We start from the raw sequence: 26663 nt of genomic DNA, 5'->3' as shown, positions 1-26663 counted from the left end.
CACCTTCAGGGGAGGAGAGGGAAAGGAACCAGTGAGTGTAGCACTGAACACAGCCAGAGTCAGCACCTTCAGGGGAGGGAGAGGGAGGGAAACCAGTGAGCGTAGAACTGAACCCAGCCAGAATTAGCACTTTCAGGGGAGGAGAGGGAGGGGAACCAGTGAGTGTAGAACTGAACCCAGCCAGAGTCAGCACCTTCAGGGGAGGAGAACCAGTGAGTGTGGAACTTGAACCCAGCCAGTGTCAGCAGCTTCAGGGGAGGAACAATAGGGGAACCAGTGAGTGTAGAGCTGAACCGAGACAGAGTCACCACCTTCAGGGGTGGAGATGGAGGGGAATTAGTTAGTGTAGAATTGAAGCCAGCCAGAGTCAGCACCTTCAGGGGAGGAGATGAAGGGGAACCAGTGAGTGTGGAACTGAACCCAGCCAGATTCAGCACTTTCAGGGGAGGAACAGGAACAGAACAGAAAAGAACAAAACAGAACAGAAACAGCACTGTGCAGATAGAGGTCATTTCGGCCCATCGAGCCTGCACCGACACATATCCCACCCTATCCCCGCAACCCCACGTATTTAATCCCCCTAACACTAAGGGTCAATTTATCACAGCGAATCAACCTAACCCGCACATCTTTTGGACTGTGGGAGGAAACCGGAGCACCCGGAAGAAACCCACGCAAACACGGGGAGAATGTGCAAACTCCACACAGACAGTCACCCGAGGCCGGATTCGAACCCGGGTCCCTGGCGCTGTGAGGCAACAGTGCTAACCACTATGCCACTGAGGAGATGAAGGGGAACCAGTGAGTGTGGAACTGAACCCAGCCAGAGTCAGCACCTTCAGGGGAGGAGTGGGAAGGGAACCAGTGAGTGTAGAACTGAACCCAGCCAGAGTCAGCACCTTCAGGGGAGGAGAGGGAGGGGAACCAGTGAGTGTAGAACTGAACCCAGCCAGAGTCAGCACCTTCAGGGGAGGAGAGGGAGGGGAACCAGTGAATGCAGAACTGAACCCAGCCAGAGTCACGACCTTCAGGGGAGGAGAGGGAGGGGAACCAGTGAGTATTGAACTGAACCCAGCCAGATTCAGCACCTTCAGGGGAGGAGATGAAGGGGAACCAGTGAGTGTGAAACTGCACCCAGCCAGAGTCAGCACCTTCAGGGGAGGAGAGGCAGGGAACCAGTGAGTGTGGAACTGAACCCAGCCAGAGTCGGCACCTTCAGGGGAGGAGAGGGGAACCAGTGAGTGTAGAACTGAACAAAGCCAGAGTCAGCACCTTCAGGGGAGGCGAGGGAAAGGAACCAGTGAGTGTAGCACTGAACCCCGCCAGAGTCAGCACCTTCAGGGGAGGGAGAGGGAGGGGAACCAGTGAGTGTAGAACTGAACCCAGCCAGAGTCAGCACCTTCAGGGGAGGAGATGAAGGGAACCAGTGAGTGTAGAACTGAACCCAGCCAGAGTCAGCAGCTTCAGGGGAGGAGAGGGAGGGGAACCAGTGAGTGTGGAACTGAACCCAGCCAGAGTCAGCACCTTCAGGGGAGGGGAGAGAGGGGAACCAGCGAGTGTAAAACTGAACCCAGCCAGAGTCAGCACCTTCAGGGGAGGAGAGGGAGGGAACCAGTGAGTGTAGAACTGAACCCAGCCAGAGTCAGCACCTTCAGGGGAGGAGAGGGAGGGGAACCAGTGAGTGCAGAACTGAACCCAGCCAGAATTAGCACTTTCAGGGGAGGAGAACCAGTGAATGTAGAACTGAGCCCAGCCAGAGTCAGCACCTTCAGTGGAGGAAAGATAGGGGAACCATTGAGTGTAGAACTGAACCCAGCCAGAATTAGCACTTTCAGGGGAGGAGAGGGAGGGGAACCAGTGAGTGTAGAACTGAACCCAGCCAGAGTCAGCACCTTCAGTGGAGGAAAGATAGGGGAACCAGTGAGTGTAGAGCTGAACCCAGCCACAGTCAGCACTTTCAGGGGAGGAGAGGGAGGGGAACCTGTGAGTGTAGAGCTGAACCCAGCCACAGTCAGCACCTTCAGGGGAGGAGAGGGAGGGGAACCAGTGAGTGTAGAACTGAACCCAGCAACAGTCAGCACCTTCAGCGGAGGAGATGTGGGGGGAACCAGTGCGTGTCGAACTGAACCCAGACAGAGTCAGCACCTTCAGGGGTGGAGATGGAGGGGAATCAGTGAGTGTAGAATTGAACCCAGCCAGAGTCAGCACCTTCAGGGGAGGAGATGAAGGGGAACCAGTGAGTGTAGAACTGAACCCAGCCAGAGTCAGCACCTTCAGGGGAGGAGTGGGAGGGGAACCAGTGAGTGTAGAACTGAACCCAGCCAGAGTCAGCACCTTCAGGGGAGGCGAGGGAAAGGAACCAGTGAGTGTAGAACTGAACCCAGCCAGATTCAGCACCTTCAGGGGAGGAGATGTAGGGGAACCAGTGAGTGTAGAACTGAACCCAGCCAGAGTCAGCACCTTCAGGGGAGGAGAGGGGAACCAGTGAGTGTAGAACTGAACCCAGCCAGAGTCAGCACCTTCAGGGGAGGAGGGAGGGGCACCAGTGAGTGTAGAACTGAACCCAGCCAGAGTCAGCACCTTCAGGGGAGGGAGAGGGAGGGAAACCAGTGAGTGTTGAACTGAACCCAGCCAGAATTAGCACTTTCAGGGGAGGAGAGGGAGGGGAACCAGTGCGTGTAGAACTGAACCCAGCCAGAGTCAGCACCTTCAGGGGAGGAGATGAAGGGGAACCAGTGAGTGGAGAACTGAACCCAGCCAGAGTCAGCACCTTCAGGGGAGGAGGCAGGGGAACCAGTGAGTGTAGAACTGAACCCAGACAGAGTCAGCACCTTCAGGGGAGGCGAGGGAGGGGAACCAGTGCGTGTAGAACTGAACCCAGCAACAGTCAGCACCTTCAGTGGAGGAGAGGGAGGGGAACCAGTGCGTGTAGAACTGAACCCAGCAACAGTCAGCACCTTCAGCGGAGGAGAGGGAGGGGAACCAGTGCGTGTAGAACTGAACCGAGACAGAGTCAGCACCTTCAGGGGTGGAGATGGAGGGGAACCAGTGAGTGTGGAACTGAACCCAGCCAGATTCAGCACCTTCAGGGGAGGAACAGAACAGAACAAAACAGAACAGAAACCCCACAGTGCAGATAGAGGCCATTTCGGCCCATCGATCCTGCACCGACTCATATCCCACCCAATCCCCGTAACCCCTACATCAACACATATCCCACCCTATCCCCGTAACCCCACGTATTTAATCCCCCTAACACTAAGGGTCAATTTATCATAGTCAATCAACCTAACCCGCACATCTTTTGGACTGTGGGAGGAAACCGGAGCACCCGGAGGAAACCCACGCAAACACGGGGAGAATGTGCAAACTCCACACAGACAGTCACCCGAGGCCGGATTCGAACCCGGGTCCCTGGCGCTGTGAGGCAACAGAGCTAACCACTATGCCACCGAGGACATGAAGGGGCACCAGTGAGTGTGGAACTGAAACCAGCCAGAGTCAGCAGCTTCAGGGGAGAAGAGGGAGGGGAACCAGTGAGTGTAGAACTGAACCCAGCCAGAGTCAGCACCTTCAGGGGAGCAGAGGGAGGGGAACCAGTGAGTGTAGAACTGAAACCAGGCAGAGTCAGCACCTTCAGGGGAGGAGATGGGAACCAGTGAGTGCAGAACTGAACCCAGCCAGAGTCAGCACCTTCAGGGGAGGAGGGGGAGGGGAACCAGTGAGTGTAGAACTAAACCCAGCCAGTGTCAGGACCTTCAGGGGAGGAGAGGGAGGGGAACCAGTGAGTATTGAACTGAACCCAGCCAGATTCAGCACCTTCAGGGGAGGAGATGAAGGGGAACCAGTGAGTGTGAAACTGCACCCAGCCAGAGTCAGCGCCTTCAGGGGAGGAGATGAAGGGGAACCAGTGAGTGTAGAACAGAACCTAGCCAGAGTCAGCACCTTCAGGGTAGGAGAGAGGGGAACCAGTGAGTGTAGAACTGAACCCAGCCAGAGTCAGCACCTTCAGGGTAGGAGGGAGGGGAACCAGTGCGTGTAGAACTGAACCCAGCCAGAGTCAGCACCTTCAGGGGAGAAGAGGGAGGGGAACCAGTGAGTGTAGCACTGAACCCCGCCAGAGTCAGCACCTTCAGGGAAGGGAGAGGGAGGGGAACCAGTGAGTGTAGAACTGAACCCAGCCAGAATTCGCACTTTCAGGGGAGGAGAGGGAGGGGAACCAGTGAGTGCAGCACTGAACCCAGCCAGAATTCACACTTTCAGGGGAGGAGAGGGAGGGGAACCAATGAGTGTGGAACTGAACACAGCCAGAGCCAGCACCTTCAGGGGAGGCGAGGGAAAGGAACCAGTGAGTGTAGCACTGAACCCAGCCAGAGTTGGCACCTTCAGGGGAGGAGAGGGAGGGGAAGCAGTGCATGTAGAACTGAACCCAGCCAGAGTCAGCACTTTCAGGGGAGGAGAGGGAGGGGAACCAGTGAGTGTAGAACTGAACCCAGCCAGAGTCAGCACCTTCAGTGGAGGAAAGATAGGGGAACCAGTGAGTGTAGAACTGAACCCAGCCAGAATTAGCACTTTCAGGGGAGGAGAGGGAGGGGAACCAGTGAGTGTAGAACTGAACCCAGCCAGAGTCAGCACCTTCAGTGGAGGAAAGATAGGGGAACCAGTGAGTGTACAGCTGAACCCAGCCAGAGTCAGCACCTTCAGGGGAGGAGAACCAGTGAGTGTGGAACTTGAACCCAGTCAGTGTCAGCAGCTTCAGGGGAGGAACAATAGGGGAACCAGTGAGTGTAGAGCTGAACCCAGCCACAGTCAGCACCTTCAGCGGAGGAGATGCAGGGGGAATCAGTGAGTGTAGAATTGAACCCAGCCAGAGTCAGCACCTTTAGGGGACGAGAGGGAGGGGGACCAGTGAGTGTACATAGATACATAGATACATAGAAGATAGGAGCAGGAGTAGGCCATTCGGCCCTTCGTGCCTGCTCCGCCATTCGATGAGATCATGGCTGATCCTTTAATTCAGTATCCCGTCCCCGCCTTCTCTCCGTAACCCTTAACCCCTTTTGCCCGTAGAAATATATCTAATTCCCTCTTAAATATATTTAATGAGCTGGCGTACACTGCCCTCTGTGGCAATGAGTTCCACAGGTTCACCACTCTCTGAGTGAAGAAATTCCCCCTCATCTCTGTCCTAAATGGTTTAGCCCTTATCCTTAAATTATGTCCTCTAGTTCTGTTCTCTCCCGCCAAGGGAAACATTCCTTCTGCATCCAGTCTGTCTAGACCTGTCAGAATTTTATACACTTCTATGAGGTCCCCTCTCAATCTTCTAAACTCCAGTGTGTACATCCCTAAACTACATAGTCTCTCCTCATAGGTCATTCCCGCCATTCCTGGTATCAGCCTGGTGAATCGCCGCTGCACCCCCTCCATGGCAAGAACATCCTTCCTCAGATGAGGCGACCAAAACTGTACACAGTACTCGAGGTGTGGTCTCACCAGTGCCCTGTACAGCTGCAGCAAGGTATCCCTGTTCCTGTATTCTAACCCTTTTGCTATGAAGGCCAGCATACCGTTTGCCTTCTTGACCGCCTGTTGCACCTGCATGCTCGCCTTCAGTGACTGGTGTACAAGAACACCCAGGTCTCTCTGTACTTCCCCCTCTCCCAATCTATTGCCATTTAAATAATAATTTGCCCTCCCGTTCCTGCACCCAAGGTGGATAACTTCGCACTTGTCCACATTATAGTGCATCTGCCATTTATCCGCCCAATCGCCCAGTCTGTCCAAATCGCTCTGGAGCTTCCTGGTCTCTTCCTCTGAGCCCACCCCCCCTCCTAGTTTAGTGTCGTCTGCAAATTTGGAAATGCTGCATCCGACTCCCTGATCCAGGTCATTAATGTAAATTGTGAACAGCTGGGGGCCCAGGACAGATCCCTGTGGTACCCCACTTGTTACTGCCTGCCATTCAGAAAATGAGCCGTTTATTCCAACTCTCTGTTTTCTATCTGACAGCCAGTTCCCTATCCACGCCAAAACTTTCCCCTTTATCCCATGAGCCTCAATTTTCCATGCTAATCTTTTATGTGGGACCTTATCGAAGGCCTTTTGGAAGTCCAGGTACACCACATCTACTGGCTCTCCCCCATCTATTCTACCAGTTACTCCCTCAAAAAATTCCAATAGATTAGTCAAGCACGATTTACCCTTTGTAAATCCATGTTGACTCTGTCCTATCCTGTCCCCATTTGCTAAGTGCTCCGCTATTTCATCCTTAATGATGGACTCCAGCATTTTGCCCACAACTGATGTAAGGCTTACAGGTCTGTAATTACCTGCTTTTTCCCTACCCCCCTTTTTGAATAGTGGGGTAACGTTAGCTACCCTCCAATCCATCGGCACTGTTCCCGAGTCTAATGAATTCTGAAAAATCATCCTTAGTGCATCCGCTATCTCTAGGGCCACCTCCTTCAGTACCCTAGGATGCATGTTATCAGGCCCTGGGGATTTGTCCACCTTCAATCCCTTTAGCTTCCTTAACACCATATCCTTAGAGATATTGATTTGCGTCAGTTCCTCCTTTGCCAATGTCCCTATTTTTCCCGATATCCCAGGGAGGTTTTTTGTGTCTTCCTTCGTAAAGACTGACCCAAAGTATGCATTTAGTTGATCTGCCATTTCCTTATTTCCCATTATATATTCCCCCGTATCTGACTGCAATGGACCAACTTTGGTTTTCACCAGTCTTTTCCTTTTGATATATGTAGAAATGAACCCAGCCAGAGTCAGCACCTTCAGGGGAGCAGGGGGAGGGGAACCAGAGAGTGTAGAACTGAACCCAGCCAGAGTCAGCACCTTCAGGGGAGGAGAGAGGGGAACCAGTGAGTGTAGCACTGAACCCAGCCAGAGTCAGTACCTTTAGGGGAGGAGAGGGAAGGGAACCAGTGAGTGCAGAACTGAACCCAGCCAGAGTCAGCACCTCCAGGGGAGGAGAGAGCGGGGAACCAGTGAGTGTAGAACTGAACCCAGCCAGAGTCAGCACCTTCAGGGGAGGAGGGAGGGGAAGCAGTGAGTGTGGAACTGAACCCAGCCAGAGTCAGCACCTTCAGGGGAGGAGAGGGAGAGGGGAACCAGTGAGTGTAGAACTGAACCCAGCCACAGTCAGCACCTTCAGGGGAGGAGAGCGAGGGGAACCAGTGCTTGTGGAACTGAACCCAGCCAGAGTCAGCACCTTCAGGGGAGGAGAGAGCGGGCAACCAGTGAGTGTAGAACTGAACCCAGCCAGAGTCAGCACCTTCAGGGGAGGAGAGGGAGGGGAACCAGTGAGTGTAGAAATGAACACAGCCAGAGTCAGCACCTTCAGGGGAGGAGAGGGAGAGGAACCAGTGAGTGTAGAACTGAACCCAGCCAGAGTCAGCACCTTCAGGGGAGGAGAGGGAGGGGAACCCGTGAGTGTGGAACTGAACCCAGCCAGAGTCGGCACCTTCACGGGAGGAGAGGGGAACCAGTGAGTGTAGAACTGAGCCCAGCCAGAGTCAACACCTTCAGGAGAGGAGAGGGAGAGGAACCAGTGAGTGTAGAACTGAACCCAGCCAGAGTCAGCACATTCAGGGGACGAGAGGGAGGGGGACCAGTGAGTGTAGAAATGAACCCAGCCAGAGTCAGCACCTTCAGGGGAGGAGAGGGAGGGGAACCAGTGAGTGTTGAACTGAATCCAGCCAGAGTCAGCACCTTCAGGGGAGGAGAGGGAGAGGAACCAGTGAGTGTGGAACTGAACCCAGCCACAGACATCACCTTCAGGGGAGGGAGAGGGAGGGGAACCAGTGAGTGTAGAACTGAACCCAGCCAGAGTCAGCACCTTCAGGGGAGGAGAGCGAGGGGAACCAGTGCTTGTGGAACTGAACCCAGCCAGAGTCAGCACCTTCAGGGGAGGAGAGAGCGGGCAACCAGTGAGTGTAGAACTGAACCCAGCCAGAGTCAGCACCTTCAGGGGAGGAGAGGGAGGGGAACCAGTGAGTGTAGAACTGAACCCAGCCAGAGTCAGCACCTTCAGGGGAGGAGAGGGAGGGGAACCAGTGAGTGTAGAACTGAACCCAGCCAGAGTCAGCACCTTCAGGGTAGGAGGGAGGGGAAGCAGTGAGTGTAGAAATGAACCCAGCCAGAGTCAACACCTTCAGCAGAGGAGAGGGAGGGGAACCCGTGAGTGTGGAACTGAACCTAGCCAGAGTCGGCACCTTCAGGGGAGGAGAGGGAGGGGAACCAGTGAGTGAAGAACTGAATCCAGCCAGAGTCAGCACCTTCAGGAGGGGAGAGGAACCAGTGAGTGTAGAACTGAACCCAGCCAGAGTCAGCACATTCGGGGGACGAGAGGGAGGGGGACCAGTGAGTGTAGAAATGAACCCAGCCAGAGTCAGCACCTTCAGGGGAGGAGAGAGGGGAACCAGTGAGTGTAGAACTGAACCCAGCCAGAGTCAGTACCTTCAGGGGAGGAGAGGGAGGGGAACCAGTGAGTGTAGAACTGAACCCAGCCAGAGTCAGCACCTTCAGGGGAGGAGAGCGAGAGGAACCAGAGAGTGTAGAACTGAACCCAGCCTGAGTCAGCACGTTGAGGGGAGTGGAGAGGGGAACCAGTGAATGTAGAACTGAACCCAGCCATAGTCAGCACATTCAGGGTAGGAGGGAGGGAAGCAGTGAGTGTATAACTGAACCCAGCCAGAGTCAGTACCTTCAGGGGAGGAGAGGGAGGGGAACCAGTGAGTGTAGAACTGAACCCAGCCAGAGTCAGCACCTTCAGGGGAGGAGAGGGAATGGAACCAGTGATTGTAGAACTGAGCCCAGCCACAGACATCACCTTCAGGGGAGGAGAGGGAGGGGAACCAGTGAGTGTAGAACTGAACCCAGCCAGAGTCAGCACCTTCAGGGGAGGAGATGGAGGGGAATCAATGAGTGTGGAATTGAACCCAGCCAGAGTCAGCACCATCAGGGGAGCAGAGGGAGGGGAACCAGTGAGTGTAGAACCGAAACCAGCCCGAGTCAGCGCCTTCAGGGGAGGAGAGGGAGAGGAACCAGTGAGTGTGGAACTGAACCCAGCCACAGACATCACCTTCAGGGGGGGGGGGAGAGGGAGGGGAACCAGTGAGTGTAGAACTGAACCCAGCCAGAATCAACACTTTCAGGGGAGGAGAGGGAGGGGGACCAGTGAGTGTAGAACAGAACCTAGCCAGAGTCAGCACCTTCAGTGGAGGTAAGATAGGGGAACCAGTGAGTGTAGAGCTGAACCCAGCCAGAGTCAGCACCTTCAGGGGAGGACAGGGAGGGGAACCAGTGAGTGTAGAACTGAACCCAGCCAGGGTAAGCACCTTCATGAGAGGAGAGAGGGGAACCAGTGAGTGTGGAACTGAACCCAGCCAGAGTCAGCACCTTCAGGGGAGGAGCGGGAGCGGAACCAGTGAATGTCGAACTGAACCCAGCCAGAGTCAGCACCTTCAGGGGAGGAGAGGGAGGGGAACCAGTGAGTGTAAAACTGAACCCAGCCAGTGTCAGCACCTTCAGGGGAGGAGAGAGAGGGGAACCAGTGAGTGGAGAACTGAACCCAGCCAGAGTCAGCACCTTCAGGGGAGGAGAGGGAGCGGAACCAGTGATTGTAGAACTGAACCCAACCACAGACATCGCCTTCAGGGGAGGGAGAGGGAGGGGAACCCGTGAGTGTAGAATTGAACCCAGCCAGAGTCAGCACTTTCAGGGGAGGAGAGGGAGGGGAACCAGTGAGTGTAGCACTGAACCCAGCCAGAGTCAGCACCTTCAGGAGAGGAGAGGGAGGGGAACCCGTGAGTGTAGAACTGAACCCAGCCAGAGTCGGCACCTTCAGGGGAGGAGAGGGAGCGGAACCAGTGAGTGAAGAACTGACCCCAGCCAGAGTCAACACCTTCAGCAGAGGAGAGGGAGGGGAACCAGTGAGTGTAGAACTGAATCCAGCCAGAGTCAGCACCTTCAGGGGAGGAGAGCGAGGGGAACCAGTGAGTGTAGAACTGAACCCAGCCAGAGTCAGCACCTTCAGGGTCGGAGAGGGAGGGGAACCAGTTGTATAGAACAACACCCAGCCAGAGTCAGCACCTTCAGGGGAGGAGAGAGTGGGGAACCAGTGAATGTAGAACTGAACCCAGCCAGAGTCAGCACCTTCACGGGAGGAGAGGGAGGGGAACCAGCGAGTGTAAAACTGAACCCAGCCAGTGTCAGCACCGTCAGCGGAGGAGAGGGAGGGGAACCAGTGAGTGTAGAACTGAACCCAGCCAGAGTCAGCACCGTCAGCGGAGGAGAGGGAGGGGAACCAGTGAGTTTAGAACTGAACCCAGCCAGAGTCAGCACCTTCAGGGGAGGAGAGGGAGGGGAACCAGTAAGTGTAGAACTGAACCCAGCCAGAGTCAGCACCTTCAGGGGAGGAGAGCGAGGGGAACCAGTGAGTGTGGAACTGAACCCAGCCAGAATCAGCACCTTCAGGGGAGGAGAGGGAGGGGAACCAGTGAGTGTAGAACTGAACCCAGCCAGTCCGCACCTTCAGGGGAGGAGAGAGAGGGGAACCAGTGAGTGTAGAACTGAACCCAGCCAGAATCAACACTTTCAGGGGAGGAGAGGGAGGGGAACCAGTACGTGTAGAACTGAACCCAGCCAGAGTCCGCACCTTCAGGGGAGGAGAGAGAGGGGAACCAGTGAGTGTAGAACTGAACCCAGCCATAGTCAGCACCTTCAGGGGAGGAGAGCGAGGGGAACCAGTGAGTGTGGAACTGAACCCAGCCAGAGTCAGCACCTTCAGGGGAGGAGAGGGAGGGGAACCAGTAAGTGTAGAACTGAACCCAGCCAGAGTCAGCACCTTCAGGGGAGGAGAGCGAGGGGAACCAGTGAGTGTGGAACTGAACCCAGCCAGAATCAGCACCTTCAGGGGAGGAGAGCGAGGGGAACCAGTGAGTGTGGAACTGAACCCAGCCAGAATCAACACTTTCAGGGGAGGAGAGGGAGGGAAACTAGTGAGTGTAGAACTGAACCCAGCCAGAGTCAGCACCTTCAGGGGAGGACAGGGAGGGGAACCAGTGAGTGTAGAACTGAACCCAGCCAGAGTCAGCACCTTCAGGGGAGGAGAGGGAGGGGAACCAGTAAGTGTAGAACTGAACCCAGCCAGAGTCAGCACCTTCAGGGGAGGAGAGCGAGGGGAACCAGTGAGTGTGGAACTGAACCCAGCCAGAATCAGCACCTTCAGGGGAGGAGAGGGAGGGAACCAGTGAGTGAGGAACTGAACCCAGCCAGAGTCAGCACCTTCAGGGGAGGAGAGGGAGCGGAACCAGTGATCGTAGAACTGAACCCAGCCACAGGCATCACCATGAGGGGAGAGAGAGGGAGGGGAACCAGTGAGTGTAGAACTGAACCCAGCCAGAGTCAGCACCTTCAGGGGAGGAGAGGGAGGGGAACCAGTGAGTGTGGAACTGAACCCAGCCAGAGTCAGCACCTTCAGGGGAGGAGAGGGAGCGGAACCGGTGATCGTAGAACTGAACCCAGCCACAGGCATCACCATGAGGGGAGAGAGAGGGAGGGGAACCAGTGAGTGTAGAACTGATCCCAGACAGAGTCAGTACCTTCAGGAGAGGAGAGGGAGGGGAACCCGTGAATGTAGAACTGAACCCAGCCAGAGTCGGCAACTTCAGGGGAGGCGAGGGAGGGGAACCAGTGAATGTAGAACTGACCCCAGCCAGAGTCAACACCTTCAGCAGAGGAGAGGGAGGGGAACCAGTGAGTGTAGAACTGAATCCAGCCAGAGTCAGCACATTAAGGGGACGAGAGGGAGGGGAACCAGTGAATGTAGAACTGACCCCAGCCAGAGTCAACACCTTCAGCAGAGGAGAGGGAGGGGAACCAGTGAGTGTAGAACTGAACCCAGCCAGAGTCAGCACCTTCAGGAGAGGAGAGGGAGAGGAACTAGTGAGTGTAGAACTGAACCCAGCCAGAGTCAGCACCTTCAGGGGAGCAGAGGGAGTGGAACCAGTTGTATAGAACTGAACCCAGCCAGAGTCGGCACCTTCAGGAGAGGAGAGGGAGGGGAACCAGTGAGTGTAGAACTGAACCCAGCCAGAGTCAGCACCTTCAGGGGAGGAGAGGGAGGGGAACCCGTGAGCGTAGAACTGAACCCAGTCACAGTCAGCACCTTCAGGGGAGCAGAGAGGGAGAGGGGAACCAGTGAGTGTAGAACTGAACCCAGCCAGAGTCAGTACCTTCAGGGGAGGAGAGGGAGGGGAACCAGTGAGTGTAGCACTGAACCCAGCCAGAGTCAGCACCTTCAGGGGAGGAGAGGGAGGGGAACCAGTGAGTGTAGAACTGAACCCAGCCAGAGTCAGCACCTTCAGGGGAGGAGAGGGAGGGGAACTAGTGAGTGTAGAACTGAACCCAGCCAGAGTCAGCACATTCAGGGTAGGAGGGAGGGGAAGCAGTGAGTGTAGAACTGAACACAGCCAGAGTCAGCACCTTCAGGGGAGGAGAGGGAGAGGGGAACCAGTGAGTGTAGAACTGAACCCAGCCAGAGTCAGTACCTTCAGGGGAGGAGAGCGAGGGGAACCAGTGAGTGTGGAACTGAACCCAGCTAGAGTCAGCACCTTCAGGGGAGGAGAGGGAGGGGAACCAGTGAGTGTGGAACTGAACCCAGCCAGAGTCAGCACCTTCAGGGGAGGAGAGGGAGCGGAACCAGTGATTGTAGAACTGAACCCAGCCAGAGACAGCGCCTTCAGGGGAGGGAGAGGGAGGGGAACCAGTGAGCGTAGAACTGAACCCAGCCAGAGACAGCGCCTTCAGGGGAGGAGAGGGAGAGGAACCAGTGAGTGTAGAACTGAACCCAGCCAGAGACAGCGCCTTCAGGGGAGGAGAGGGAGAGGAACCAGTGAGTGTAGAACTGAACCCAGCCAGAGTCAGCACCTTCAGGGGAGGAGAGGGAGAGGAACCAGTGAGTGTAGCACTGAACCCAGCCAGAGTCAGCAATTTCAGGGGAGGAGAGGGAGGGGAACCAGTGAGTGTAGAACTGAACCCAGCTAGTGTCAGCACCTTCAGGGGAGGGGAGAGAGGGGAACCAGCGAGTGTAAAACTGAACCCAGCCAGAGTCAGCACCTTCAGGGGAGGAGAGGGGAACCAGTGAGTGTAGAACTGAGCCCAGCCAGAGTCAGCACCTTCAGGGTCGGAGGGAGGGGAAACAGTGAGTGTAGAACTGAACCCAGCCAGAGTCAGTACCTTCAGTGGATGAGAGGGAGGGGAACCAGTGAGTGTAGAACTGAACCCAGCCAGAGTCAGCACCTTCAGGGGAGGAGAGGGAGGGGAACCAGTGAGTGCAGAACTGAACCCAGCCAGAGTCAGCACCTTCAGGGGCGGAGAGAGAGGGGAACCAGTGAGTGTAGAACTGAACCCAGCCAGGGTCAGCACCTTCGGAGGAGGGGAACCAGTGAGTGTAGAACTGAACCCAGCCAGAGTCAGCACCTTCAGGGGAGGAGGGGGAGGGGAACCAGTGAGTGTACAACCGAAGCCAGCCCGAGTCAGCACCTTCAGGGGAGGAGAGGGAGAGGAACCAGTGAGTGTGGAACTGAACCCAGCCACAGACATCACCTTCAGGGGAGGGAGAGGGAGGGGAACCAGTGAGTGCAGAACTGAACCCAGCCAGAATCAACACTTTCAGGGGAGGAGAGGGAGGGGAACCAGTGAGTGTAGAACTGAACCCAGCCCGAGTCAGCGCCTTCAGGGGAAGAGAGGGAGAGGAACCAGTGAGTGTGGAACTGAACCCAGCCAGAGTCAGCACCTTCAGTGGAGGAGGGGGTGCGGAACCAGTGAGTGAAGAACTGACCCCAGCCAGAGTCAACACCTTCAGCAGAGGAGAGGGAGGGGAACCAGTGAGTGTAGAACTGAACCCAGCCAGAGTCAGCACCTTCAGGGGAGGAGAGCGAGGGGAACCACTGCTTGTGGAACTGAACCCAGCCAGAGTCAGCACCTTCAGGGGAGGAGAGGGAGGGGAACCAGTGAGTGTAGAACTGAACCCAGCCAGAGTCAGCACCTTCAGGGTAGGAGGGAGGGGAAGCAGTGAGTGTAGAAATGAACACAGCCAGAGTCAGCACCTTCAGGGGAGGAGAGGGAGAGGAACCAGTGAGTGTAGAACTGGACCCAGCCAGAGTCAGCACCTTCAGGGGAGGACAAGGAGGGGAACCAGTGAGTGTAGAACTGAACCCAGCCAGAGTCAGCACCTTCAGGGGAGGAGAGGGAGGGGAACCAGTGAGTGTAGAACTGAACCCAGCCAGAGTCAGCACCTTCAGGGGAGGAGAGGGAGGGGAACCAGAGAGTGTAGAACTGAACCCAGCCAGAGTCAGCACTTTCAGGGTAGGAGGGAGGGGAAGCAGTGAGTGTAGAACTGAACCCGGCCAGAGTCAGTACCTTCAGGGGTGGAGATGGAGGGGAACCAGTGAGTGCAGCACTGAACCCAGCCAGAGTCAGCACCTTCAGGGGAGCAGAGGGCGGGGAACCAGTGAGTGTCGAACTGAACCCAGCCAGAGTCAGCACCTTCAGGGGAGGAGAGGGAGGGGAACCAGTGAGTGTAGAACTGAACCCAGCTAGTGTCAGCACCTTCAGGGGAGGGGAGAGAGGGGAACGAGCGAGTGTAAAACTGAACCCAGCCAGAGTCAGCACCTTCAGGGTAGGAGGGAGGGGAACCAGTGAGTGCAGAACTGAGCCCAGCCAGAGTCAGCACCTTCAGGGTAGGAGGGAGTGGAAACAGTGAGTGTAGAACTGAACCCAGCCAGAGTCAGCACCTTCAGGGTAGGAGGGAGGGGAAACAGTGAGTGTAGAACTGAACCCAGCCAGAGTCAGCACCTTCAGGGGAGGAGAGGGAGGGGAACCAGTGAGTGTTGCACTGAACCAAGCCAGATTCTGCACTTTCAGGGGAGGAGAGGGAGGGGAACCAGTGAGTGTAGAACTGAACCCAGCCAGAGTCAGCACCTTCAGGGGAGGAGAGGGAGGGGAACCAGTGAGTGCAGAACTGAACCCAGCCAGAGTCGGCACCTTCAGGGGAGGAGAGGGAGGGGAACCAGTGAGTGTAGAACTGAACCCAGCCCGAGTCAGCACCTTCAGGGGAGGAGAGGGAGAGGAACCAGTGAGTGTGGAACTGAACCCAGCCACAGACATCACCTTCAGGGGAGGGAGAGGGAGGGGAACCAGTGAGTGCAGAACTGAACCCAGCCAGAATCAACACTTTCAGGGGAGGAGAGGGAGGGGGACCAGTGAGTGCAGAACTGAACCCAGCCAGAGTCAGCACCTTAAGGAGAGGAGAGGGAGGGGAACAAGTGAGTGTGGAACGGAACCCAGCCAGAGTCAGCACCTTCAGGGGAGGAGAGGGAGGGGAACCAGTGAGTGTAGAACTGAACCCAGCCAGAGTCAGCACCTTCAGGAGAGGAGAGGGAGAGGAACCAGTGAGTGCAGAACTGAACCCAGCCAGAGTCAGCACCTTCAGGGGAGGAGAGGGAGGGGAACCAGTGAGTGTAGAACTGAACCCAGCCAGAGTCAGCACCTTCAGGAGAGGAGAGGGAGAGGAACCAGTGAGTGCAGAACTGAACCCAGCCAGAGTCAGCACATTCACGGGACGAGAGGGAGGGGGACCAGTGAGTGTAGAACTAAACCCAGCCAGAGTCAGCACCTTCAGGGTAGGAGAGGGAGGGGAACCAGTTGTATACAACTGAACCCAGCCAGATTCAGCACCTTCAGGGGAGGACAGGGAGGGGAACCAGTGTGTGTGGAACTGAACCCAGCCAGAGTCAGCACCTTCAGGGGAGGAGAGAGGGGAACCAGTGAGTGTGGAACTGAACCCAGCCAGAGTCTGCACCTTCAGGGGAGGAGAGGGAGGGGAACCAGTGAGTGTAGAACTGAACCCAGCCAGAGTTAGTACCTTCACGGGATGAGAGGGAGGGGAACCAGTGAATGTAGAACTGAACCCAGCCAGAGTCAGCACCTTCACGGGATGAGAGGGAGGGGAACCAGTGAGTGTAGAACTGAACCCAGCCAGAGTCAGCACCTTCAGGGTAGGAGGGAGGGGAACCATTGAGTGTAGAACTGAACCCGGCCAGAGTCAGCACGTTCATGGAGGAGAGGGAGGGGAACCAGTGAGTGTAGAACTGAACCCAGCCAGAGTCAGCAATTTCAGGGGAGGGGAGAGAGGGGAACCAGTGAGTGTAGAACTGAACCCAGCCAGAGTCAGCACCTTCAGGGGAGGGGAGAGAGGGGAATCAGTGAGTGCAGAACTGAAATCAGCCAGAGTCAGTACCTTCAGGGTAGGAGGAAGGGGAACCAGTGAGTGTAGAACTGAACCCAGCCAGAGTCGTCACCTTCAGGGGAGGCGAGGGGAACCAGTGAGTGTAGAACTGAGCCCAGCCAGAGTCAGCACCTTCAGGGGTGGAGATGGAGGGAAATCAATGAGTGTAGAATTGAACCCAGCCAGAGTCAGCACCTTCAGGGGAGCAGAGGGAGGGGAACCAGTGAGTGTAGCACTGAACCCAGCCAGAGTCAGCACCTTCAGAGGAGGAGGGGGATGGGAACCAGTGAGTGTACAACCGAACCCAGCCCGAGTCAGCGCCTTCAGGTGAGGAGAGGGAGAGGAACCAGTGAGTGTGGAACTGAACCCAGCCACAGAGATCACCTTCAGGGGAGGGAGAGGGAGGGGAACCAGTGAGTGTAGAACTGAACCCAGCCAGAGTCGTCACCTTCAGGGGAGCAGAGGGGAACCAGTGAGTGTAGAACTGAACCCAGCCAGAGTCAGCACCTTCAGGGGAGCAGAGGGAGGGGAACCAGTAAGTGTAGAACTGAACCCAGCCATGGTCAGCACCTTCAGGGGAGGAGAGGGAGGGGAACCAGTTGTATAGAACTGAACCCAGCCAGAGTCAGCACCTTCAGGGGAGTACAGGGAGGGGAACCAGTTGTATAGAACTGAACCCAGCCAGAGTCAGCACCTTCATGAGAGGAGAGGGAATGGAACCAGTGAGTGTGGAACTGAACCCAGCCAGAGTCAGCACCTTCAGCGTAGGAGAGGGGAACCAGTGATTGTAGAACTGAACCCAGCCAGAGTCAGCACCTTCAGGGGAGGGAGAGGGAGGGGAACCAGCGAGTGTAGAATTGAACCCAGCCAGAGTCAGTGCCTTCAGTGGATGAGGGAGAGGGGAGCCAGTGAGTGTAGAACTGAACCCAGCCAGAGTGAGTACCTTCAGGGGAGGAGGCGGAGGGGAACCATTGAGTGTAGAACTGAACCAAGCCAGAGTCAGCACCTTCAAGGGAGGAGAGGGAGGGGAACCAGTGAGTGAAGAACTGACCCCAGCCAGAGTCAACACCTTCAGCAGAGGAGAGGGAGGGGAACCCGTGAGTGTAGAACTGAACACAGCCAGAGTCAGCACCTTCAGGAGAGGAGAGGGAGAGGAACCAGTGAGTGTAGAACTGAACCCAGCCAGAGTCAGTACCTTCAGGGGAGGAGAGGGAGGGGAACCAGTTGTATAGAACTGAACCCAGCCAGAGTCCGCACCTTCACGGGAGGAGAGGGAGGGGAACCAGTGAGTATAGAACTGAACTCAGCCAGAGTCAGCACCTTCAGGGGAGGAGAGGGAGGGGAACCAGTGAGTGTAGAACTGAACCCAGCCAGAGTCAGCACCTTCAGGGGAGGAGAGCGAGGGGAACCACTGCTTGTGGAACTGAACCCAGCCAGAGTCAGCACCTTCAGGGGAGGAGAGGGAGGGGAACCAGTGAGTGTAGAACTGAACCCAGCCAGAGTCAGCACTTTCAGGGTAGGAGGGAGGGGAAGCAGTGAGTGTAGAAATGAACACAGCCAGAGTCAGCACCTTCAGGGGAGGAGAGGGAGAGGAACCAGTGAGTGTAGAACTGAACCCAGCCAGAGTCAGTACCTTCAGTGGATGAGAGAGAGGGGAACCAGTGAGTGTAGAACTGAACCCGGCCAGAGTCAGTACCTTCAGGGGTGGAGATGGAGGGGAACCAGTGAGTGCAGCACTGAACCCAGCCAGAGTGAGCACCTTCAGGGGAGGAGAGGGCGGGGAACCAGTGAGTGTAGAACTGAACCCAGCCAGAGTCAGCACCTTCAGGGGAGGAGAGGGAGGGGAACCAGTGAGTGTAGAACTGAACCCAGCTAGTGTCAGCACCTTCAGGGGAGGGGAGAGAGGGGAACCAGCGAGTGTAAAACTGAACCCAACCAGAGTCAGCACCTTCAGGGTAGGAGGGAGGGGAACCAGTGAGTGCAGAACTGAGCCCAGCCAGAGTCAGCACCTTCAGGGTAGGAGGGAGTGGAAACAGTGAGTGTAGAACTGAACCCAGCCAGAGTCAGCACCTTCAGGGTAGGAGGGAGGGGAAACAGTGAGTGTAGAACTGAACCCAGCCAGAGTCAGCACCTTCAGGGGAGGAGAGGGAGGGGAACCAGTGAGTGTAGAACTGAACCCAGCCAGAGTCAGTACCTTCAGTGGATGAGAGAGAGGGGAACCAGTGAGTGTTGAACTGAACCAAGCCAGATTCTGCACTTTCAGGGGAGGAGAGGGAGGGGAACCAGTGAGTGTAGAACTGAACCCAGCCAGAGTCAGAACCTTCAGGGGAGGAGAGGGAGGGGAACCAGTGAGTGCAGAACTGAACCCAGCCAGAGTCAGCACCTTCAGGGGAGGAGGGGGAGGGGAACCAGTGAGTGTACAACCGAAGCCAGCCCGAGTCAGCACCTTCAGGGGAGGAGAGGGAGGGGAACCAGTGAGTGTGGAACTGAACCCAGCCACAGACATCACCTTCAGGGGAGGGAGAGGGAGGGGAACCAGTGAGTGCAGAACTGAACCCAGCCAGAATCAACACTTTCAGGGGAGGAGAGGGAGGGGAACCAGTGAGTGTAGAACTGAACCCATCCAGAGTCGGCACCTTCAGGGGATGAGAGGGAGGGGAACCAGTGAGTGTAGAACTGAAACCAGCCAGAGTCAGCACATTCAGGGGACGAGAGGGAGGGGAACCAGTGAGTGTAGAACTGAACCCAGCCAGAGTCAGCACCTTAAGGAGAGGAGAGGGAGGGGAACAAGTGAGTGTGGAACGGAACCCAGCCAGAGTCAGCACCTTCAGGGGAGGAGAGGGAGGGGAACCAGTGAGTGTAGAACTGAACCCAGCCAGAGTCAGCACCTTCAGGGGAGGAGAGGGAGGGGAACCAGTGAGTGTAGAACTGAACCCAGCCAGAGTCAGCACCTTCAGGAGAGGAGAGGGAGAGGAACCAGTGAGTGCAGAACTGAACCCAGCCAGAGTCAGCACATTCACGGGACGAGAGGGAGGGGGACCAGTGAGTGTAGAACTAAACCCAGCCAGAGTCAGCACCTTCAGGGTAGGAGAGGGAGGGGAACCAGTTGTATACAACTGAACCCAGCCAGATTCAGCACCTTCAGGGGAGGACAGGGAGGGGAACCAGTGTGTGTGGAACTGAACCCAGCCAGAGTCAGCACCTTCAGGGGAGGAGAGAGGGGAACCAGTGAGTGTGGAACTGAACCCAGCCAGAGTCTGCACCTTCAGGGGAGGAGAGGGAGGGGAACCAGTGAGTGTAGAACTGAACCCAGCCAGAGTTAGTACCTTCACGGGATGAGAGGGAGGGGAACCAGTGAATGTAGAACTGAACCCAGCCAGAGTCAGCACCTTCACGGGATGAGAGGGAGGGGAACCAGTGAGTGTAGAACTGAACCCAGCCAGAGTCAGCACCTTCAGGGTAGGAGGGAGGGGAACCATTGAGTGTCGAACTGAACCCGGCCAGAGTCAGCAATTTCAGGGGAGGGGAGAGAGGGGAACCAGTGAGTGTAGAACTGAACCCAGCCAGTGTCAGCACCTTCAGGGGAGGGGAGAGAGGGGAATCAGTGAGTGCAGAACTGAAATCAGCCAGAGTCAGTACCTTCAGGGTAGGAGGAAGGGGAACCAGTGAGTGTAGAACTGAACCCAGCCAGAGTCGTCACCTTCAGGGGAGGAGAGGGGAACCAGTGAGTGTAGAACTGAGCCCAGCCAGAGTCAGCACCTTCAGGGGTGGAGATGGAGGGAAATCAATGAGTGTAGAATTGAACCCAGCCAGAGTCAGCACCTTCAGAGGAGGAGGGGGAGGGGAACCAGTGAGTGTACAACCGAACCCAGCCCGAGTCAGCGCCTTCAGGTGAGGAGAGGGAGAGGAACCAGTGAGTGTGGAACTGAACCCAGCCACAGAGATCACCTTCAGGGGAGGGAGAGGGAGGGGAACCAGTGAGTGTAGAACTGAACCCAGCCAGAGTCGTCACCTTCAGGGGAGCAGAGGGGAACCAGTGAGTGTAGAACTGAACCCAGCCAGAGTCAGCACCTTCAGGGGAGCAGAGGGAGGGGAACCAGTAAGTGTAGAACTGAACCCAGCCATGGTCAGCACCTTCAGGGGAGGAGAGGGAGGGGAACCAGTTGTATAGAACTGAACCCAGCCAGAGTCAGCACCTTCAGGGGAGTACAGGGAGGGGAACCAGTTGTATAGAACTGAACCCAGCCAGAGTCAGCACCTTCAGCGTAGGAGAGGGGAACCAGTGATTGTAGAACTGAACCCAGCCAGAGTCAGCACCTTCAGGGGAGGGAGAGGGAGGGGAACCAGCGAGTGTAGAATTGAACCCAGCCAGAGTCAGTGCCTTCAGTGGATGAGGGAGAGGGGAACCAGTGAGTGTAGAACTGAACCCAGCCAGAGTGAGTACCTTCAGGGGAGGAGGCGGAGGGGAACCAGTGAGTGTAGAACTGAACCCAGCCAGAGTCAACACCTTCAGCAGAGGAGAGGGAGGGGAACCCGTGAGTGTAGAACTGAACACAGCCAGAGTCAGCACCTTCAGGAGAGGAGAGGGAGAGGAACCAGTGAGTGTAGAACTGAACCCAGCCAGAGTCAGCACCTTCAGGGGAGCAGAGGGAGGGGAACCAGTGAGTGTAGAACTGAACCCAGCCAGAGTCAGTACCTTCAGGGGAGGAGAGGGAGGGGAACCAGTTGTATAGAACTGAACCCAGCCAGAGTCCGCACCTTCACGGGAGGAGAGGGAGGGGAACCAGTGAGTATAGAACTGAACTCAGCCAGAGTCAGCACCTTCAGGGGAGGAGAGGGAGGGGAACCAGTGAGTGTAGAACTGAACCCAGCCAGAGTCAGCACCTTCAGGGGAGGAGAGCGAGGGGAACCACTGCTTGTGGAACTGAACCCAGCCAGAGTCAGCACCTTCAGGGGAGGAGAGGGAGGGGAACCAGTGAGTGTAGAACTGAACCCAGCCAGAGTCAGCACTTTCAGGGTAGGAGGGAGGGGAAGCAGTGAGTGTAGAAATGAACACAGCCAGAGTCAGCACCTTCGGGGGAGGAGAGGGAGAGGAACCAGTGAGTGTAGAACTGAACCCAGCCAGAGTCAGTACCTTCAGTGGATGAGAGAGAGGGGAACCAGTGAGTGTAGAACTGAACCCGGCCAGAGTCAGTACCTTCAGGGGTGGAGATGGAGGGGAACCAGTGAGTGCAGCACTGAACCCAGCCAGAGTCAGCACCTTCAGGGGAGGAGAGGGCGGGGAACCAGTGAGTGTAGAACTGAACCCAGCCAGAGTCAGCACCTTCAGGGGAGGAGAGGGAGGGGAACCAGTGAGTGTAGAACTGAACCCAGCTAGTGTCAGCACCTTCAGGGGAGGGGAGAGAGGGGAACCAGCGAGTGTAAAACTGAACCCAGCCAGAGTCAGCAGCTTCAGGGTAGGAGGGAGGGGAACCAGTGAGTGCAGAACTGAGCCCAGCCAGAGTCAGCACCTTCAGGGTAGGAGGGAGTGGAAACAGTGAGTGTAGAACTGAACCCAGCCAGAATCAACACTTTCAGGGGAGGAGAGGGAGGGGAACCCGTGAGTGTAGAACTGAACCCATCCAGAGTCAGCACCTTCAGGGGAGGAGAGGGAGGGGAACCAGTGAGTGTAGAACTGAACCCAGCCAGAGTCAGCACCATAAGGAGAGGAGAGGGAGGGGAACAAGTGAGTGTGGAACGGAACCCAGCCAGAGTCAGCACCTTCAGGGGAGGAGAGGGAGGGGAACCAGTGAGTGTAGAACTGAACCCAGCCAGAGTCAGCACCTTCAGGGGAGGAGAGGGAGGGGAACCAGTGAGTGTAGAACTGAACCCAGCCAGAGTCAGCACCTTAAGGAGAGGAGAGGGAGGGGAACAAGTGAGTGTGGAACGGAACCCAGCCAGAGTCAGCACCTTCAGGGGAGGAGAGGGAGGGGAACCAGTGAGTGTAGAACTGAACCCAGCCAGAGTCAGCACCTTCAGGAGAGGAGAGGGAGAGGAACCAGTGAGTGTAGAACTGAACCCAGCCAGAGTCAGCACATTCACGGGACGAGAGGGAGGGGGACCAGTGAGTGTCGAACTGAACCCAGCCAGATTCAGCACCTTCAGGGGAGGACAGGGAGGGGAACCAGTGTGTGTGGAACTGAACCCAGCCAGAGTCAGCACCTTCAGGGGAGGAGAGAGGGGAACCAGTGAGTGTGGAACTGAACCCAGCCAGAGTCTGCACCTTCAGGGGAGGAGAGGGAGGGGAACCAGTGAGTGTAGAACTGAACCCAGCCAGAGTTAGTACCTTCACTGGATGAGAGGGAGGGGAACCAGTGAATGTAGAACTGAACCCAGCCAGAGTCAGCACCTTCACGGGATGAGAGGGAGGGGAACCAGTGAGTGTAGAACTGAACCCAGCCAGAGTCAGCACCTTCAGGGTAGGAGGGAGGGGAACCATTGAGTGTGGAACTGAACCCAGCCAGAGTCAGCACCTTCAGGGCAGTAGAGGGAGGGGAACCAGTGAGTGTGGAACTTGAACACAGCCAGAGTCAGCGCCTTCAGGGGAGGAGGGAGGGGAACCAGTGAACGTAGAACTGAACCCAGCCAGAGTCAGCACCTTCAGGGTAGGAGGGAGGGGAACCAGTGAGTGTAGAACTGAACCCGGCCAGAGTCAGCACGTTCAGGGAGGAGAGGGAGGGGAACCAGTGAGTGTAGAACTGAACCCAGCCAGAGTCAGCAATTTCAGGGGAGGGGAGAGAGGGGAACCAGTGAGTGTAGAACTGAACCCAGCCAGTGTCAACACCTTCAGGGGAGGAGAGGGGAACCAGTGAGTGTAGAACTGAGCCCAGCCAGAGTCAGCACCTTCAGGGGTGGAGATGGAGGGAAATCAATGAGTGTAGAATTGAACCCAGCCAGAGTCAGCACCTTCAGAGGAGGAGGGGGAGGGGAACCAGTGAGTGTACAACCGAACCCAGCCCGAGTCAGCGCCTTCAGGTGAGGAGAGGGAGAGGAACCAGTGAGTGTGGAACTGAACCCAGCCACAGAGATCACCTTCAGGGGAGGGAGAGGGAGGGGAACCAGTGAGTGTAGAACTGAACCCAGCCAGAGTCGTCACCTTCAGGGGAGCAGAGGGGAACCAGTGAGTGTAGAACTGAACCCAGCCAGAGTCAGCACCTTCAGGGGAGCAGAGGGAGGGGAACCAGTAAGTGTAGAACTGAACCCAGCCATGGTCAGCACCTTCAGGGGAGGAGAGGGAGGGGAACCAGTTGTATAGAACTGAACCCAGCCAGAGTCAGCACCTTCAGGGGAGTACAGGGAGGGGAACCAGTTGTATAGAACTGAACCCAGCCAGAGTCAGCACCTTCATGAGAGGAGAGGGAATGGAACCAGTGAGTGTGGAACTGAACCCAGCCAGAGTCAGCACCTTCAGGGGAGGGAGAGGGAGGGGAACCAGCGAGTGTAGAATTGAACCCAGCCAGAGTCAGTGCCTTCAGTGGATGAGGGAGAGGGGAACCAGTGAGTGTAGAACTGAACCCAGCCAGAGTGAGTACCTTCAGGGGAGGAGGCGGAGGGGAACCAGTGAGTGTAGAACTGAACCCAGCCAGAGTCAGCACCTTCAAGGGAGGAGAGGGAGGGGAACCAGTGAGTGAAGAACTGACCCCAGCCAGAGTCAACACCTTCAGCAGAGGAGAGGGAGGGGAACCCGTGAGTGTAGAACTGAACACAGCCAGAGTCAGCACCTTCAGGAGAGGAGAGGGAGAGGAACCAGTGAGTGTAGAACTGAACACAGCCAGAGTCAACACCTTCAGCAGAGGAGAGGGAGGGGAACCAGTGAGTGTAGAACTGAACCCAGCCAGTGTCAGCACCTTCAGGGGAGGGGTGAGAGGGGATCCAGCGAGTGTAAAACTGAACCCAGCCAGAGTCAGCACCTTCAGGGTAGGAGAGGGAGGGAACCAGTGAGTGTAGAGCTGAACCCTGCCAGATTCAGCACCTTCAGGGGAGGAGAGGGAGGGGAACCAGTTGTATAGAACTGAACCCAGCCAGAGTCAGCACCTTCAGGGGAGGAGAGGGAGGGAACCAGTGAGTGTAGAACTGAACCCAGCCAGATTCAGCACCTTCCGGGGAGGAGAGGGAGGGGAACCAGTGAGTGTAGAACTGAACCCAGCCAGTGTCAGCACCTTCAGGGGAGGAGAGGGAGGGAACCAGTGAGTGTAGAACTGAATCCAGCCAGAGTCAGCACCTTCAGTGGAGGAGAGGGGAACCAGTGAGTGTAGAACTGAAACCAGCCAGTGTCAGCACCTTCAGCGGGGGGAGAGAGAGGGGAACCAGGGAATGTAGAACTGAACCCAGCCAGAATCAGCACCTTCAGGGGAGGAAGAAAACTGGGAGCAGAGGAAAGAAACTGTGGAGATTGTGCGATGGGGTTGGATGTCAGCACAGGGAGGAGGGAGAGTGTGTGGGACAGGGATTTTCAGCTTTGTGGGAACAACCGAGGAAAGAATATTCCATGGAAACTAGAATTGTCTGTTCTGAATTCCTATCCTGTACTTAGTGACTTCTGTCGACTCCTTTTACAGGGTTTTAGAAGAGGAGGATTTACAGACGGGAAACTCAAACCAAACATCACATCAAGATCTGACAGAGTCACTCGATTCATCAGGACCTGAATATCATCGGCATTTGAATATGGAAGGAAAAAGCCCCAATCACAGCGGGCAGAAACCATACACGTGCTCGGTGTGTGGACGAGGCTTCAACCAATCATCGGGCCTGTCAAGCCACAAATGCAGTCACTCCAGGGAGAAACTGTGTAAATGTGGGGACTGTGGGAAGGGATTCGTGTCCCCATCCCAGCTGGAAACTCATCGGCGCAGTCACACTGGGGAGAGGCCGTTCACCTGCTCAGTGTGTGGGAAGGGATTCAATAATTCATCCAACCTGCTGAAACACCAGCGACTTCACACCGGGGAGAGGCCGTTCACCTGCTCCGTGTGTGGGAAGGGATTCAATAATTCATCTGGTCTGCAGAAGCACGTGATAGTTCACACTGACGAGAGACCATTTGAGTGCTCTCACTGTCACAAGAGGTTTAGGCGCTCGTTCCACCTGCGGGCACACCAACGCAGTCACACCGGGGAAAGGCCGTTCACCTGCCCTGTGTGTGGCAAGGGATTCACTCAGTCCGCTAACCTGATGGAACACCAGTGGATTCACAAGGGAGAGAAACCAGTTAAATGTCCCGTGTGTGGGAAGGGATTCACTCATTCCTCCTGCTTGATGCTGCATCAGCGAGTTCACACTGGGGAGAGGCCATTCACCTGCTCCATGTGTGGGAAGGGATTCACTCGCTCGTCCAACCTGCTGACACATCAGCGCGTTCACAAGTGACTGTAGGGGTTGGATTCTGCTATTATTGCTGCTGTTAATCACATCCAGGACTGAACCATCTTCATTCTGACATTTGGGGTTTGTTTCTGCTGATATTATTAACCCTATAACTAGGCTGGAGTTTAATATTCTGGTTATGTGTCAAAAAAATCAGCCTTGTTTTCAACACATTGTAGATTTCTCATCTCTCTTCACTGACAGCAAAGTCCCCGTGTGGGTAATCTTGAGTCATGTTAGAAATGTGTCCCAGCCGCTCTCTCCCATGGTTCAGAGCTCCTAGGAACGGAACAGAAGGCTCCTTTACAACTGTGTTTAGAGTCAGGAAGAACAACGGTGAATGCTGGAAACGTGCTGTCAAATCAGAGATTGGTGTCAAACTGCGATCTGTTCCTGACCGAAAGTGAAATGGCACGTTTGCGTTTCCAGTCTAAAAATGACTGGTAATTATTCTACGAAGATTCAACATGTTTATGTCAAATAAATCAGCTTTGTGTCAAACACAGTGTGTCAAATATTTGATTTCTCCAAGATAAGAGGAGACTAATTCATGTCCTGTTACTGTTTGGGCCTTTTCTCCTTTCTAACTCTAGATTATTCCAGCTCTCATACCTTCGGTTACTCTCGTGGACAAGTCCCAGCTCCCCATACATTCCAGAGTGCCTCTCCCAGCCTTGGTATCCAGGGAAGGTATCGGTAACATGCCCGGGATCACTAAACACAAAACACAGTCTGTTAATCACTGCCAGCAACTGGAAGAGTGTGCCCCACAGCATCTCTCTCATTGAATGGTGGAGCAGGCTCGAGGGGCTGAATGGCCTCCTCCTGTTTCTAATGTTCCTGTGACACACTCAGGAATGCCCCGGAGCAGTGAAATCCCACTGGGCCCCAGCACAGGCTCAATGGAAAGCCCAGGTCAAGGGCAAACCCAGCGTGCCCTCTCTGAACC

General features: G+C 55.9%; 1 protein-coding gene across 2 annotated transcripts in view; it reads left to right on the top strand.

Annotated features, from left to right (window-relative positions):
- The window catches only part of LOC147119032 (uncharacterized), a 66262-nt gene extending 40053 nt beyond the window's left edge, over window positions 1-26209 (top strand). The window contains exons 1-2 of one of the 2 annotated variants that reach the window (XM_085984754.1): window positions 5420-5521; window positions 24907-26209. In XM_085984754.1, the coding sequence (XP_085840880.1) occupies window positions 25016-25717 (702 nt within the window). In that variant the 5' untranslated portion in view covers window positions 5420-5521; window positions 24907-25015 and the 3' untranslated portion in view covers window positions 25718-26209. Of the gene's footprint in view, window positions 1-5419; window positions 5522-24906 lie in introns of those variants that run through there. The other variant, XM_085984753.1, reaches the window with a different exon arrangement.
- The last annotated feature ends 454 nt before the right edge of the window (window positions 26210-26663 follow it).

The sequence above is a fragment of the Somniosus microcephalus genome, chromosome 4, assembly GCF_052327205.1.
Source record: "Somniosus microcephalus isolate GS21.2 chromosome 4, FLI_Smic_1.0, whole genome shotgun sequence".
Classification (NCBI taxonomy): domain Eukaryota; kingdom Metazoa; phylum Chordata; class Chondrichthyes; order Squaliformes; family Somniosidae; genus Somniosus; species Somniosus microcephalus.
This window is presented reverse-complemented; position numbering and strand designations above follow the sequence as displayed.